The following is a 15,398-nucleotide window of genomic DNA, read 5'->3' on the forward strand; positions in this document are numbered from 1 at the left end:
ATTCCCTTTGCGATCACCTCAGCCTATCGATTCGCTGATCGCTGGCGGTGCAGCATGTTAGCACGTGGCACGAGAAAGAAATGTTGACACTAATTCAACTCATTCAAAACGTGGCATGGTAGCACTTGCGAAAGTCAGCAAACGACTTCACACGGGGTCAGTTTATGCAACATCAAGAAACAACGCACGAATCCCGGATCGGATTCGATTTTAGTTAGAAGATCCTCCAAACAGGATCAGCAGTCATGCGAACGAAGGGGGACACACGCATCAAGTGCTTGCTTACGGGATAGAGAATTTTCCGTTCCATCTCTTTGACGCGATCGTTGAATTCCGGTGCCGACTGCCGGTAGAGGAACAGCGAGTAGTCCTCAAATGCGCTGGAGCTGTCACTTTCGCGCAGGAAAGTGTTCGCCTGCAGCATGTGAAGACTAGTGTAGAAGTTGTTAGTCTGCTGTGCCCGTGCCAGGCGTCGTTTCGTCTGGCGATCGCACCGGTTCGCTTCGATCTCCTGGAAACGGCGGGTGCGTTCCTCCTGGTGGAATGTTGGAGTTTGGTTTTGATACATTGTGCTTATTATCGAAAGGAGGGGTTATTCCCACACCTGGACCCCGTTATGTTTGTGTTATTTATCGGGGGATGTCGAATGGGGTGGTAGTTTATTTTTTTCAATGGCTAAATGGGTGTGTGGGTACTACGTTCACAGATCTACGGTGGATAGTGGCGGAAAGAAAACGTAAACTTCGATTTGCAATGTAAAAAAGAACACAAATTTATTCAGCATGCAAATATGTGTAAGGGGACAGAAATGAACGAAAGAATGGCTAAAGGAAAAGTGTGATAGTGGGGAAACTACAGCATCAGGTAAGCGAATAACTAACAGCTTCCATTAGGTCCGGTGTCGGTGCGAGAGGGATTCCGCCTACGCTATTAAACTCAGTCGCTTAGTTGTTTATAATAACAATAATAAGTACCTACACGTATAAAGAGTATGTTACATCAAAGCGCGAATTTCAATTTGTTCCGCTAAGGAATCCTTGTTTATTTGAACTATCCTATACACACTGCCGGCTTTTTTGTAGTTACAATATTTTACATATTTTGCCTAATTGACTACCCGTATCTACTTCTTCCTCATGCAATGCTTTGTTCAGGTCTGCGCTTTATCGCGTTTATATACATGAGTGCGTGTCAATAGTTATATAGCGAGACTGACGGGGGTGGGCGTTGGACAATAATTCAGAAATAAAACAAATGACGTTACTTTAAAACAGTCTGATCAGAGCGAATTGTTAATTGTTCATTTTTATATTGAAATACTAGATTAGACAGCTTAACATCTGTAATGATGAAAACAACCATCATTAACGCGAAGCTGGCAACCGGTAAGTACCGCAAAGATGCAGAGATTGAGCCGCATAGAATCGGGCCACTAACTATAGCAGCAATTTCTCTTCATCCGTGTTGTGTTATTTTTTATGTTGGGGTTTAGTACCTACCTATACAGTACTACTCTTGCTTTACAGATGAACGGCAATTCATTCGACGCAGGTGCCTCTCGGTCGGGTGCATGGTACCAGCGAGCGGGTAAACTCTCGGGTAAGGGGGAACCTAGTTGATGCGTAACGGTCGATGACTTGATGCGGCTGCCGCCGTCGACGTCGCCGCTGCCTCTGTACTTGGGCCAGAGAGAGTGCGCCAATGCGAGCGAGCATCTATGATATAACGTTACAAATTAACGTATCACGTCATCGCTTATTGAGTAGAGTACAGGTACTGACTGGTACTGAAGTCGGTACATACCGGACCAGGTTTTCAGACAGGTACACGAATGTTCGCTGTCTTTTATTTTTTCGGTTTTGCATTTGATTCACTTCAATATTTACAAAATCCGTATAAATATGACAGTTTTGAGCTAAATTAGAACGACTCTGTTTTAAAATGAAATCAGCAATAGATGCTGCTGGGGGGGCAACTAAGATTAAAAATTCGTTGAAACGTTCATAATTTTGAGAAGTGGTGTCCTGTATGTCATTTGGCATAATGGACATTTAGCATAATTTTGAGACGTGATCATTCTGCAGGATATTTGCCATAATTATTTTTAACTTCTGGAAAACGGACATTTGGCTAAGTGATCTCACAGAAGGTCATTTGGCATAACAGACGAATGTGTAGTTTATCACCTAATGAACCATAAGGTTAAAGCTGCAGTAACAATACTGTGTCTGTGTTAGTTCTGTCACTAAGCTGGTGTCGGATTCTGATGTGAGGTACTCGAAACGCTCCTCCAATAACTAATTTAGTTATAGGTTTTGTGCTCTCTAAGCGCAAATGTTGATTTAGAACAATTTTTTCCTTAGTGGAGAAAAAATAGTTTTTACCTAAATTTTCTCCACTGAGGAGAAATATAACATAGTGCATATTGCAAGCCAAACCAAGTATCGTTTCAGTAATTCTCAACGGTTTAAATCAGAAACACAATTTGCGTTTTAGTTTTTTGTAGCTAGCGTCAATCCTGCGCTAGCTTAGTCCTGTCACTAAGTTAGTGTCGAAACGCCTCTCCAATAACTAATTAAATAATAATAATGTTTTCCATTACCTGATATTGTGTTTGCTCAATTTCGCAATTATGGATTGTTTGTCTATGACTTACGTTGCAGTATAGTGTAGATTTTAAAGGTTTTTGTTGGATTTGTTTTGGTTATCATTATTATGGTCGACAATTCCATACAGCGTTCCATAATTAAAATTATCCTTATTGCCCTTCTTTATATCATGAACTGTTCTTTCGAATTATATACCGTTCTATCCAGACGATATAGTAACTTTATCATTTCTGGATAAATTTTTCAAACGATGATTTGTGGAATGAGTTTACATATATTGATCCATCAGTTGTTACACTGCTCTGGGCGAAACCAGTGTAATGCGGCTTTGCCACATAACCGAGACCGAGGCTAGGTAGCCGCCGATCCACCGTCGGTGGCGGCGGCCCCCCGCTAGCAAACCTGCGGCCCACTCGTTTGCCCGGATTACTCAAACATAGGGGCTATGAATTAGTTTACGGGGGCGTCTGATGTAGTGCGCAAAAAAAACAATTGACTTCTCTTTTATCCGCTTTTTAGTATTTAACCTCTAGAATAGCCTCCCGCAATCTCTGTGGCCACGATGAACTTTTTTTGTTTTAAACAGCCATCCCCATGCATATTTGCTGTAAAACACGCAGATTTCAATCTATCGGCAATAATTTTTGAAACACTGGCAGCAATAAAAAAAAATACAGTGTAAACAACACACTCTAAACTACTTCTACCCAAATTTTCAAGAGAAAATACCCAATGGTTCATTTTCTACAGCGTTATTTCCGTGATGCAATTTGTTGTGGGACACCCTTTAATAGTGTTTTTCTAAAAACCGCGATTTTTCAAATTGGCGAACACGATAACTCAAAAACTAACCAACGAATCGACTTAATTTTCTTTATGAGAATGCACAATATGTGTACTCTGCCGATGAACCACAGAAAACTGAATAAAAAGATTATTATTTTGAAGAAGAGTTAGCGAATTTTACAGTAAAATATAAGATTTTACGGTTTTCAACAAGATATTTTCCGAAACTCGAACTTGTTTCTATTTTTTGTGGTTCATCGACTAACTACAAGTCTAAGCTTTACAAAATTGAATTTGCCATATTGGACAATTTTATCGAAAGTTATCGTGTTCGCCGCGGCGCTCCTCGACGTGGAAATGGTTGGACGTCTACTCTTGGAATGCTCGTATGTGTGGCTCTGCGTGACTGAAAACATTTTTTTTACGTGCACAATGAATGTATAAGTAAATCTTAACATTACAAAAAAATCCATTGCTACCTCAATCAAAATAACCTTCGGTTTGAGCACTTTACACGCCCCCCCCCCCTTAAGCCCGACGAAGCGACTGCGATCACTTCTGAAAATTATACCAAATGTCCGTTATGCTAAATGTCCTTTATACCAAATGACCCTCACTTTACGCGAGATTAGAAATTATGCCAAATGACCGTTATCTTGGATAAAATAAATTATGCCAAATAACCGTTATGCCAAATTGCCGTTATGCTATGTAACCTTGTGCCAAATGACTATGCCAAATGACCCAGACCCGTCCTATGTAGAAAGGTAATTCCATAGAACATGGGACTGAATTGCGATTATGGACAGTGTTGACGGTACTGTGGCCACTTTTGTATGTCAGTTTCGTAGATTTTGAATTTAACCGACCAGAATCCAATTTTTTTGATGAACCATGTGAATTTGAAGTTTTTATTTTTAATCCTAATTGCTGTAGCGTTTCGCTATCTGGGAATAATAAATATATGTTAATAAAGAGCAAAAGTAGCTTTGGGCGTCTTTTAAGTAACTTCACTTGCTGCTTTTCAATTTTACATCAGAAAAAAAGTTAATATTTTGTCCTTGGAACAACAATAAGTTTCTATATTGGAATTATCAAGTTATGAAACAACATAATTATGCCTAAAATCATCTCTTGATAAGTTCACTTACCATTCTTTGTATTATCATGAATAATTGAACAAATCACATCTTAATTAAATTTGTATTTTATTCTTTACATATTCCCAAAACCGACTCTGTTTTATACTTGACGGGCGAGCGGAGAGAACATTAATTTTTATCGGTGCGAAAAGAACAGCTGTTCTGCTGAAACTCGATAGCTGAAAAATAATTGACTTTAGAAAGTGGGATATTCGCATATTAACGATTTTCAAAAAATAATGTACAGCAGATCCCGACTGGCCAAGATATCACGAATGTGGACATTGGGTGGTCTAGCTCGGACTCTCGAGGAATCTACTGACCAAACAACATGCTCGATGTCTTGGTAACTCTTGCCACAAACGCATAGTTCACTATCAGTGATCCCAATATGAAAGAGATGTGCATAGTGCGTATCACCAGCGAACATAGATGATTCGGACTTTTTCGAAAATTCTCGTTCATGGAAGTGTATTCTATGCAGAAAGTGTAATCTGAATCTTTGAGAAACATACGTAAAAGAATTAATGTCTTACGCGCGTGGCTGAGGTACACTGTCAGAAATTTGGTTTGCGATTGAGACTCGACAAGTCAACAAAATTTCCAATGACCAATGGATTCATAACCAAAACAGAGCTCCCATACTTAGTTACAGAGAGTATAGTTATTTGATTCAGTCTGTGTAACCTTATCAAGATCTATGGACGGCGCCGGTGGTTGAGTAGTAAGCGTTGGCCTGGGTTCAATTCCAGCCGAGGTGGTTGAGATTTTTCTGAGGTGAAAGAATCTGTGGTCACATCTTCCTTCGAAAGGGAAGTAAAGCCGTTGGTCCCCGGTCCATGAGTTGATGGATCGGTATCTCGTCCAGATAGTGGAGTCCACCTCTCTGGCGTCGGTAAAGAAGAAGTAGAATCCAACTTCTATACTTACTAACAAATATCCTCCTCCCGTGATACTTGTGGAGTGCACAGTAGTATATACGGCCTCTAGCAAAAGCAAGTATCGGGCTAACAATTCCTTCCTTTTCCTTCCGCGATCTACGTTCGGGCCTGGCCGGCGCCGGTATTAATCAATAGACATAATTATCAACTGATTCCCTGTGCAACTTCAGCTAGTCCAGATCGATAACGGAGTAGCAACCAGGGGTGGTCGCACAAGCTCAAGCTGAATACCTTATCAACATCTATGTCTATGTCTATCGATTCCTGATATGTCCTCTTCAAATGTATTTAGAATCGAACTACCCTTCAGATACTTATATACGAAACTTCAGCAATCATTCTATCCACTATTAGAAGCTGAAGATGAGCTGGACCACACTTCATTGAAAACCAGCTCGATTTCATCCTTGGAGTACTCGATACGCGAATTTACAGCCAGTGTGCAAAAATATTCAAAGGTACACCTTGAGCTGTGACAGAAACCACGCCACAATTCGCCATTTATATTGGTGTTCACGAGTTGGCAAGATATTTATCAATAACATTCAGATGGAAAGTGTAAAGAAGAGGTCTAAACAAGAACCTTGTGGAACACTCAAGTAACCGCTTCAATAAGTTCCCGTATCGCTGAGGGAAACGGTAGTGTGCGTATTTGACAACAAATTATACGAATAGTTATTTAGAATCAACGGTGAAGTTAATCCGAGATAACAATTGCTACAGAATTAAAAGCTCCCTTATTGGCCAAGACTACAGAATCCATTTGCTTTTTAGAGATTATGCTAGTTGCAAAAAGCAACCCAAGACCATCATTCGTACACTTCTCTTCGACAGGCAAATTGAATTTTGATAAGAAGGTGAGCGGCTTCGACCAAATTGTCTAGGCGTAGTAGAACTCAATCGACCAATACGAATTGTGGTCGAAAGCTAGTTATTCGGTTTTATGAATAGCAAATCAATGTTATTTGCCTCCATTTCCGTGGACCAATGATCTTCTGCAGAAACTAGTTGTATAAATTGAATTATCAACTCTTTGTTGGATCAGGCACATTCTACAAAAAATGAATTTGATTCGGTCTGACCAAAGCGTATTATTATGACACTAGTGCACCGGCGACACGCCACGGATTATTTTCTGCATAGAAATGGAGTAGTGACATACCTTTCTTGCAAAGTCTAAAGGTTATCACGTCCATTTTCCTCAATCCCGGAAACTGTACACCCTGACGAAGCCTTATTGTCTCATCTTGGATTATGAGACTAGCGTCTAGGCGGACTTCGGGCAGCTTCCAGGGCTACTGTTCTTCACCGCCCCAGCACAAGTTTGATGTTCCGGAGGAAGTAAGAAAGCAGAAACTTTGACCAATAAATACATGATTTGGCAAGCGATCTGCTAATATGGCAAACCGATTGCACCGTTCGTAACTACCGAGACTGTAAACGGGAAGATCTACCTCAAGGAATGTTTACAGAAGCGTCTGATTCCTCTGTTGAAGCAACACGAGGGCACCACCATCTTCTGGCCAGATCTAGTTTCGTGCCACTATTCAAATGTTGTCCCGGAGTGGTACGAAGCCAGCGGGGTCACTTTCGTACACAAGGACATGAACCGTTCGGTGTAGTTTGGGAGGTTGAGTTCTATACGCTTTCCAGTATGAAGCCCATATTGGAATCGCGTGACCAAGAATGCGGCGAACTAAAGAGCAGTATAAAACCTTTAACGCAACGTCGTCGAAAAGCGTGGTGTTCCTACAGATAATACCAAGGATCGTTGAACCTGAACTTATAATCGATCATTACATTAAGATTACCCCGATACGTTCCAGACACTTGTCCATCATCGAACATACGAAGCTGACGAGTTTATTAACCCTCAAAAAGCTAAGGCGTCTCAGAGGCCCGGCTAGTTGCAGTTCTTTAGTTTCAATGAACTAGTACTTTTAAATGCAATTGATCGAGCGTTTTCGGGCTTTCGATTTTCCCACTTATAAAACGACAAAAAAATATAAAATATAGCATAGGATAAAAAAATAGGCTTTTGGTTTCATTGGGTCTTGGAAGCGATGCTTCTTGAAGTCACAATTTTAGTTTGCCTTTTTGAGGGTTAACCTTAACTTCCATGCCATTCTCATCGCCCCGCCGAATCAGTGCGTCTTAAAGAATATAATAATAAACGAGATAAACTGAACTATGCTAAGAATCCGAGCCTCTTAAACTTTTCGATCTATTTGATTCGGAAAAATTCTTATGAAGTTTTTTGAAAAATGGGGTGAGGAATCTTCTCAAGAATTCTTGCAATTAATTTTAAGAATAATTTTTTAAAGTTTTTTTATAAAATCTTCTGAAAAATATTTCGAGGAAAATTCTGAAAAATATTAGTCTTCTGAAAATCCGCTTAGGGATAATCTGAGGAATTTTTCTCATGAATCTTCTGAAGAATCTTCTGAAAAATCTTCGGAAGTATCTTTTGGGAAGCATTCGGACGAACTCTTGTAACAAGTATTTGAATGTTCTTTTGATTAATCTTCTGATCACTCTTCTGAAAAATTTTATAAAGAGTTTTCATAAAATTCTTCAGAAGAGTGATCAGAAGAATAATCAGAAGAACATTCAAATACTTGTTACAAGAATTGTTCCGAATGCTTCCCAAAGGAGGAATTTTCTGAAAAATAGTCAAAAGAATCTACCGAAGAATCTTCTGACGAATCTGATCTGCTAAATCCAAGGAAAAAATCTTCTGATCCGAGGAAGCTTCTGAAAAAAAAACTGAAAGGTCTGCTGAAGAATCCTCCTAAAAGACTCTGATTTTTTTTTCTAAAAAATCCTTAGAAGAGTCTACTGGAGGATCTTCTGCTAAATCTCCTGAAGTATGTTTTGGAAAACTTCCGAAAGAATTCTTCTGCTTTTTGAAGAACCATCTGAAAAACCTTCTAAATACTTTTCTGACGAATTTTATGAAGACTCTTCTGAAAATTTTTCTTATAAATCTCATCAAAATTATGAAAATATTATGATAAATCCGCTTAAGAATCATCTGAAGATTTTTTCAGAATAATTTTCCGAAGAATATTTTTATAAAAGTCTTGAAGCATGTTTTGGAAAATATATGGAAGAATTCTTCTGATTAGTGTTTGAAAGAAGCTTCAGAAAAATCCTTTAAATGAATCAATATGTTATTTTCAGTTTGTTAGGAATCAAGACTTGAAATTCCAATCTGCACTCGGAAAATAGATTTTTCTTCGCGGACCCCCAGCAGTGTCTTTGCGTCCCCTTACGGGTGCGCGGACCTCAGGTTGAGAATCACTTCTTTAAAGAATTTAATGAAGATTCTTTACCAGATTCCTCAGAAGACTCTTTTGGAATATTTATCCAAAAGATGCTGAAGAATGTACTGAAGAAACTTCTAAAAAAACCCAGATAGAATAACGCTGATTTAAAGAATCGTCTAAAAAGATTCTGAAAAATCTGTTGAAGAATCTTCTAAATGTTTCAGAAGGTCTTCTGGTGACTCGAATAAAAATAATCTTCTTTAAAAATCTTTTGAAAATCTTCTTAAGAATTATTATGGTGAATCTTAAGAATCATCATTTGAAGAATTGGCTAATGAATCTTCTGAAAACTAGCATTTTCTGAAAAATCTCCTAAATATTCTGAAAAATCCGCCCAAAAATCATCTAACAGTTTTTCTAGATGAACCTTTTGAAAAGCTCATTAAGTATCTTTTCGTAAGACTTATTCTTCACTGAATAAAATCCAAACGTTAATTCTATTTGCTTCAAACCGCTTAAAAATCATATGAAGAAGAAATGCTATTATTATCACGCGCACACATACCTTCTATGTGTCAACTGTATAAACTATGTATGCACACACATAAGTTATATGTGCATATTGTTATAGAATGGGGGTTTATGTGCCTAATAGTTATGAAATGTGAATGTAAGATTAATATTTCTTATAAATACACACATTGGGTTTATGTAACAGCAAATAGTGTCTATATGCCTCCGTTAATTGCAAAAATCTATGTGTAAAATCAATAGGCATAACGTTTACTTTTTTGAGTGTTGGAAAACGCTAGAAATAGATAATCATTGAGAAAACTTTCAATAGAATAAGTCCTTTTAATCTCCGGAAAAATCTTCTGATGACTCTTCTGAGGAATTTCCTGAAAAATATTCTAAAGAAACTTCTGAAGAATCTTCTGATGTATATGCTGAAGAATGTACTGAAGAAAAATCCAAGGAAGAATTTTTCCAACCTGAAGAACCTTCTGAAAAAATCTGCGGAAGATTTTCTGAATACTTCAGAAGAACTTTTGATTAGGCTTACAAATAATCTTCTGAAAAATCTGTTGAGAAATCATTTGAAAAATCTTACGAAGGATCTTCCCCATAAGCTTCTCAAAATGTTTCTAAAGAATGTTCCAAACAATATTCAAGTAAATCATTTGGAAAATCTACTTAAAAATCTACCAAAAATATTCCTAAAAAATCTCCTGGAGAATCTTCTACTGAATCTGTGTCTTCGAAAAACTTTCGTAGTAATTCCTTTCATGAATCTGCTGAAAAGTCTTCTGAAGAGTTTCCTAGACACTTTTCTGGTGATTTTTTTGAAAAATATTCTAAAGAACATTTCAAAGGAATTCTACTGATTATTTCAGAGGAATTTTTTCTGTTTATTGCTTTCAGAGAAATTCATTTGATTAGCTTTTTTTTCTGAAGAATCTTCTGTAGAATCCGCAGATTCGACGACTCCCAAGAATAATAATCTTAAGAATTTTCAGAAAAATCTTCCGAAGAATCGTGTGAGAAACATTCTGAAGAATTTTCCAGTGAATCTTCTGAAAAAATCTTCTGTTCTAAATAATCCACTGGAGGATATACGGACAAATTTCCATCTGAAAATTCTGCTGAAGAATCTGTTCTTTCAAAAAATTCTTCCGAAGAATCATTTGAATCTTCTAGAGAATCGTCTAGTGAATCCTCTGAAGTCATTTGAAAAATATTTAATGTTTTATTGTTACCCACAGTTAATTTTGACAGTTTTTGATATTGTTCATTTCGCATTTTAATTTTATTATAATTATTGCATATTTTTCAATTTATGCAATAGTTTAATTTTTTGTATTTTACAATTTTCTCGTAAATTAGTTTTTTGATGATATTTTTACATATTATTGCAAATATTAATCTTTGGTATTTTCGCTATCTTCTACAATTGTTTAAAAACTCTTACGGAATATGCTCCAAACGATCTGATTGGCATTTTCGACTTTGCCGTTCTTATTTCTAATGCCTGCCAGATACTGATGAGACGATGTCTAAACGGCAATCCATCATTTGCTTTATTGCATCTCAATATTTTCGTTCCATCCATAAATTTGTTGCATGTATATACAAAAACAATTGGTAGATCAACGGTTAATACCAAAAACAGCTCTAGTTTTCATTCGTCCATTATTTTGATATGCAAATAACAGAGGCAACCGCGGGACTGACCGACTCAACAAGCAATTAGTGACATGTTTGTGTGGCTTGCGTGCATGTCCCGTATATTTTACGCTCGCTACTTCGAGGCACCTCGTGTTCTGGCTTCCATCGAGCTGAACGCAAGCAGTGTGATTTGCTTTTTACACACTCCCCATCGTTTTCTTTCTAACGGAAACATGGTTTTAGTGTACTATACCGATCCAAGACTGTGTAAGAGAAACTACGCTTTAGTGTTCAAAGCATAGTTCACTTGTATCATAATGATTGAAATCCTATCGAACCGATACAACACATGGGCGATGATATGCTGAACGGTTCACTCGCAAATAATAAAAAGGGAACCAAAGAAGTTCACGAGCAAATCGCTCGGCCGACCGTAACTTGGAACGCTACTTGCATGCATACTACCTATGTATGTAGAAACAAGTGGAAGCTAAGTACGCTTTAAATTTTCCATTAAGTGCAGGTTGTGCATTTCTTTAAGTGTTCGGCTATGGTTCGCGTGCGCCTTTGCTGGACAGAGGTAGTATAGCAGGTACATAAATCAAATTGATTGCCATCCGCTGGATATGAAACATTAGATCAGGGGACTGTTCTTATAATTATGTTTTTTTTGTTTTATTTTGTACGTGTGTTTCACGTACAATTTGACCGTGATTCTCTGTAGAGGAAATGTTTTGTGGACACAAAAATTAGGAAATAAACAATTTTATTGACACTGTTCTGATGGTTCAGAGGGTAGGACGCTGGTCTCCTAAGCCCATACTTTGTATGTTCGAGTCCCAGTCAAGGAGGATTCTATGTGGTCAGTAGAATCGTAGCACTAGCCCTGCATTTGTCCTGTACCATAGGAATCGGCTGCGAGGTCTGCCGAAACAGAGGACCACGTTCCGCAACGGAATGTAACACTAATGCTGAGCTGTAGCTTTTTTATTTACAATTTAATTGAATATTAAATTTTTAATAAACAGTTTAGAATCTAAAATCATTGTTTTCGTACAAAAATATATATGGTCCTAAATTTATGTCTTAAATAACACCTTACCAGTCTATTCAGGCAAATAAGGAACACTAGGAAACATGTGGACAAGAACTGCCTCGCCGGTTGCTGCCCCGACATTGGCGTCGCCATAGTCTGCTGCATCCAAGTCGTAGAACTTCGTGCTTCATTCAATGTTAATTACATACATGCATAGTAAAGCCTCCCTTTTATAATTTACCGAGGCAAACCAGCGCGCAATCTCTATGTGTACTTTTTTAATGCAAATAAAGAAGTGCTTATTTCATTAAACTGTAGAATGCAACGGGAAATGTGAGCTCGGCACCTTTGCTGATGGAGTCGACGAACGTCGCGACGCGTCGTCGGAGGAGCAAGAGGCCTACGAGGGGAGGGGTTCAAACGAAAACGGTGAATAAGAGAGAGGGCGTTCAGATTATCCGCTTTTCCGTCGTCGTGTGTAATGAATGTGGAGCAGAGCCACTGGTCCACTGGCGGCTAAATGGGAGCAGAGATTCTTGTGCACATACACATAATGACAAGGTCGAAAATAGCACGCAGTTGTGAATCATTCCGGTGAAAGAGAACGTGAGTATTCAAAGTTTTCCTGTTTTATTTTCTCTGCAGAAGACTGGATCCGCGGAAGGCGGCTGTTATGACTGTTTACAGCAGCTCGGGGGGGTGTTGTACTTTGCTGTCGAATGCAAACATTGCACACTACACGCGTTACTGTCGATTGGCAGGTGCTTGTGTGCGCATATTAGTAGACTAAAGCTTCCACAAATGTCGTTGTTTTATCGATAAGGTGATACCAGCTGCGTTCTGGGAAACGAATAATCCCTCAAGTTGTTCATACAAACATGCTATAGCAATATTGTGAACTTCTGATGTTATTTCCGACCTGCGGTACACCGTTCGGTTCCATCCATTTGAAATTTCACTTAACCGTTCATTACAAAACTGTGTACCGAACCGGATGACGTAAATTATTATTAGTCTTACCGCACACGCATCCCCGTGCAAGATGTAAGCAGTCTCCGGTGACAGCGCACAGCTTGATCAAGCATTTTCTAAGCCGGTTTTTCGTGCTTTCGTCTGTCACCGACGACATCCTTTCACTTATTAGCTAACCTCGCTACTTGACCGTGTTAGAGTGCCATAAAACAAAACGTAATCGGCCACTCAACGGAGACCGAACTTCCTTGGATTGTTAGTAGGAGACACATTTGATGAAAATAAACATTGAAACTGGAAACGTTGGTGGATTTTGGTACGGTACGGGACGTTGACCCCCTGTCGAGGGTAAGAGTGCTGCAGTATATCAGTAACCTGATGCAATGGAAGTGTATGTTACCAATGATTTTTCTGGTCTAATCTCGATAATACGTTTTCTTAAATTTTTAATTCAATTTTAAATAAACAATTTCAATAAAAAGAAGAAAAATACACATGGTGTCTTCAGCAACGTTTTATGACATATTTTCTAAAACATTACCGACGATATCGATCACTTTGCTTTGCATCCCATTGCTAAAAAGCTACACTCGTGAGATAATTACTTTTGGCCAGCGTTTAACAGTTTTGGACCACTATGCATGCATAATATTGCAGAACAAGGCTGATTAACAAAATTAATATGCGCAACAATATACGGGAAGGGCGACGAAAATTCTAACTGCTTTTTTCTTATAGCACCGTTCGACATGCATCCACATGCTTCTCATTCAACTAGTGAGCGACGAATGAAGCACTTTGCACAAAAATGTATGCGGGACATTTATAACTTTCCAGTTTTCGGTTAGGTCTCTTAGCAGCACCATATTGACGGCTCTGCCTGAAATAGATTACAAAATTTCGGGTTTTCCGAGTCACTATCGAAAATTTTTGTTTTATGCATACATACTTCGAAAGTTCAATACCAAATTTGGTGAACATTTTTCCAACTGATTAGCGTAAACGTACCGTACAATAAAAGCTACTAACGTTCAAAAACTTTTCCTCCTATTTCTAAAAGGTCGTCGTAGTCACGACAAAAGAAAACGATAAACTTGGATCAGATTCCTCAAAACTTATTAGAGGGATTCCATGAGAAACCGGCCGACCGCAAAATTCGATTCGAACGAAACTTTGCAGGTGTGTTCGCTGTATGAATCTCCATGATATTCTCTGGCAATTGGAATATTTTGATACAAGAGTAATTTTTCAAAAGGGCGTAAACGTTTCTACGTGTACGAATTTCAATTTTTTTTGTTCGATTACTGTATTTTATACATCAAAACTATCTGAGAACAAGTTACAGGGAATGAATACTTCTGTCCGAAAAAAATATACACTGAAAAAATATTGTGTCATTTTTCAAAAAAACAAAAAAACTTTAAAATGTTTCACAATATCGCCTTGATGTCAAAGAGAAAGTTGCAGGAAAGTTTACGGGCCTTTTGAAAAACCTATTATTGTTGATGGAGAAACGCGACTAACTTATGATAAGGTCGTAATAAAACAAAATAATTGTGTTGTTAAAACAAAAGTTAAAATATCTCGAGAACTACTACATTTTAGAAAATGTTTGTTAAGAGCATTTCGATTTAAAATGGCGTTTAGAATCATATTCAAAAAGAAAATTGTATTTTTGACTGCAAATAGTAAGAATTATAAAAAAATGTCAAAAGTTGTTGTTAGGAAAACTTTTTTATTGAAAGCTTCTCCAGGATCCAAATACACTAAAAAAAGTTGCTTTTACGTCTTTAAAACGATAAACATTAAATTTTTGACATTTTTTGATGGGGTAACACGAATAACTTTTAAAAAGAGCATAATTACGCGAATTAATTGTTTTTGAAGGAGCAAAATTTCAAATATCTCGAAAACTATCGCATTTTGGAAGATTTTTGTTAAATGCATTTTGATTTTAAATGGTGCTTAGAATTATATTCTGTAATAGAATTACAATTTTGTATGTCTATTAGTATGAAATTTAAAAACATGTACGAAGTTATTGTTAGGAAAACTTTTTTACCGATTTTTTCTCCATCATGCAATCACATTCAAAATGTTTCTTTTCTCTTTAGGTTTTTGGTAACAAAATATAAAAAATTTAAAAAAATGGGTTTTTTCGCAATTTAAATTTTTATCATAAATTTTTGTTTTTTTGAAAAATGACACAACATTTTTTTCAGTGTATATTTTTTTCAGACAGAAGTATTCATTCCCTGTAACTCGTTTTCAGATAGTTTTGCTGTATAAAATACAGCAATCGACCAAAAAAAAAAAATTTGAAATTCATACACGTAGAAACGTTTACGCCCTTTTGAAAAGTGGCTCTTTAGTCAAAATAATCTTATTACCTGTGGAAAATATTTAGTCTTGCATGACGGTGAAACGTGTAAAGTTTCATTGGAATCTAAGATGGTCGGTCACGATTTTAAAGATTT

General features: G+C 37.5%; 1 protein-coding gene across 7 annotated transcripts in view; it reads right to left on the reverse strand.

Moving 5' to 3' along the window:
- The window catches only part of LOC131683819 (F-actin-monooxygenase Mical), a 167,137-nt gene that overhangs the window by 43,450 nt on the left and 108,289 nt on the right, over positions 1 to 15,398 (reverse strand). For 6 of the 7 annotated variants that reach the window (XR_009304567.1, XR_009304568.1, XR_009304571.1 and 3 more), the window contains one exon: positions 287 to 535. The exons of the other annotated variant lie outside the window; for it this stretch is intronic. Coding sequence is in view for 2 of the 6 variants with exons in the window: in XM_058966180.1 (XP_058822163.1) it covers positions 287 to 535 (249 nt within the window). In the remaining 4 variants the exon portion in view is untranslated. The remainder of the gene's footprint in view (positions 1 to 286; positions 536 to 15,398) is intronic. 7 annotated transcript variants of the gene reach the window in all.

The sequence above is a fragment of the Topomyia yanbarensis genome, chromosome 1 (assembly GCF_030247195.1).
Source record: "Topomyia yanbarensis strain Yona2022 chromosome 1, ASM3024719v1, whole genome shotgun sequence".
NCBI classification, from domain to species: domain Eukaryota; kingdom Metazoa; phylum Arthropoda; class Insecta; order Diptera; family Culicidae; genus Topomyia; species Topomyia yanbarensis.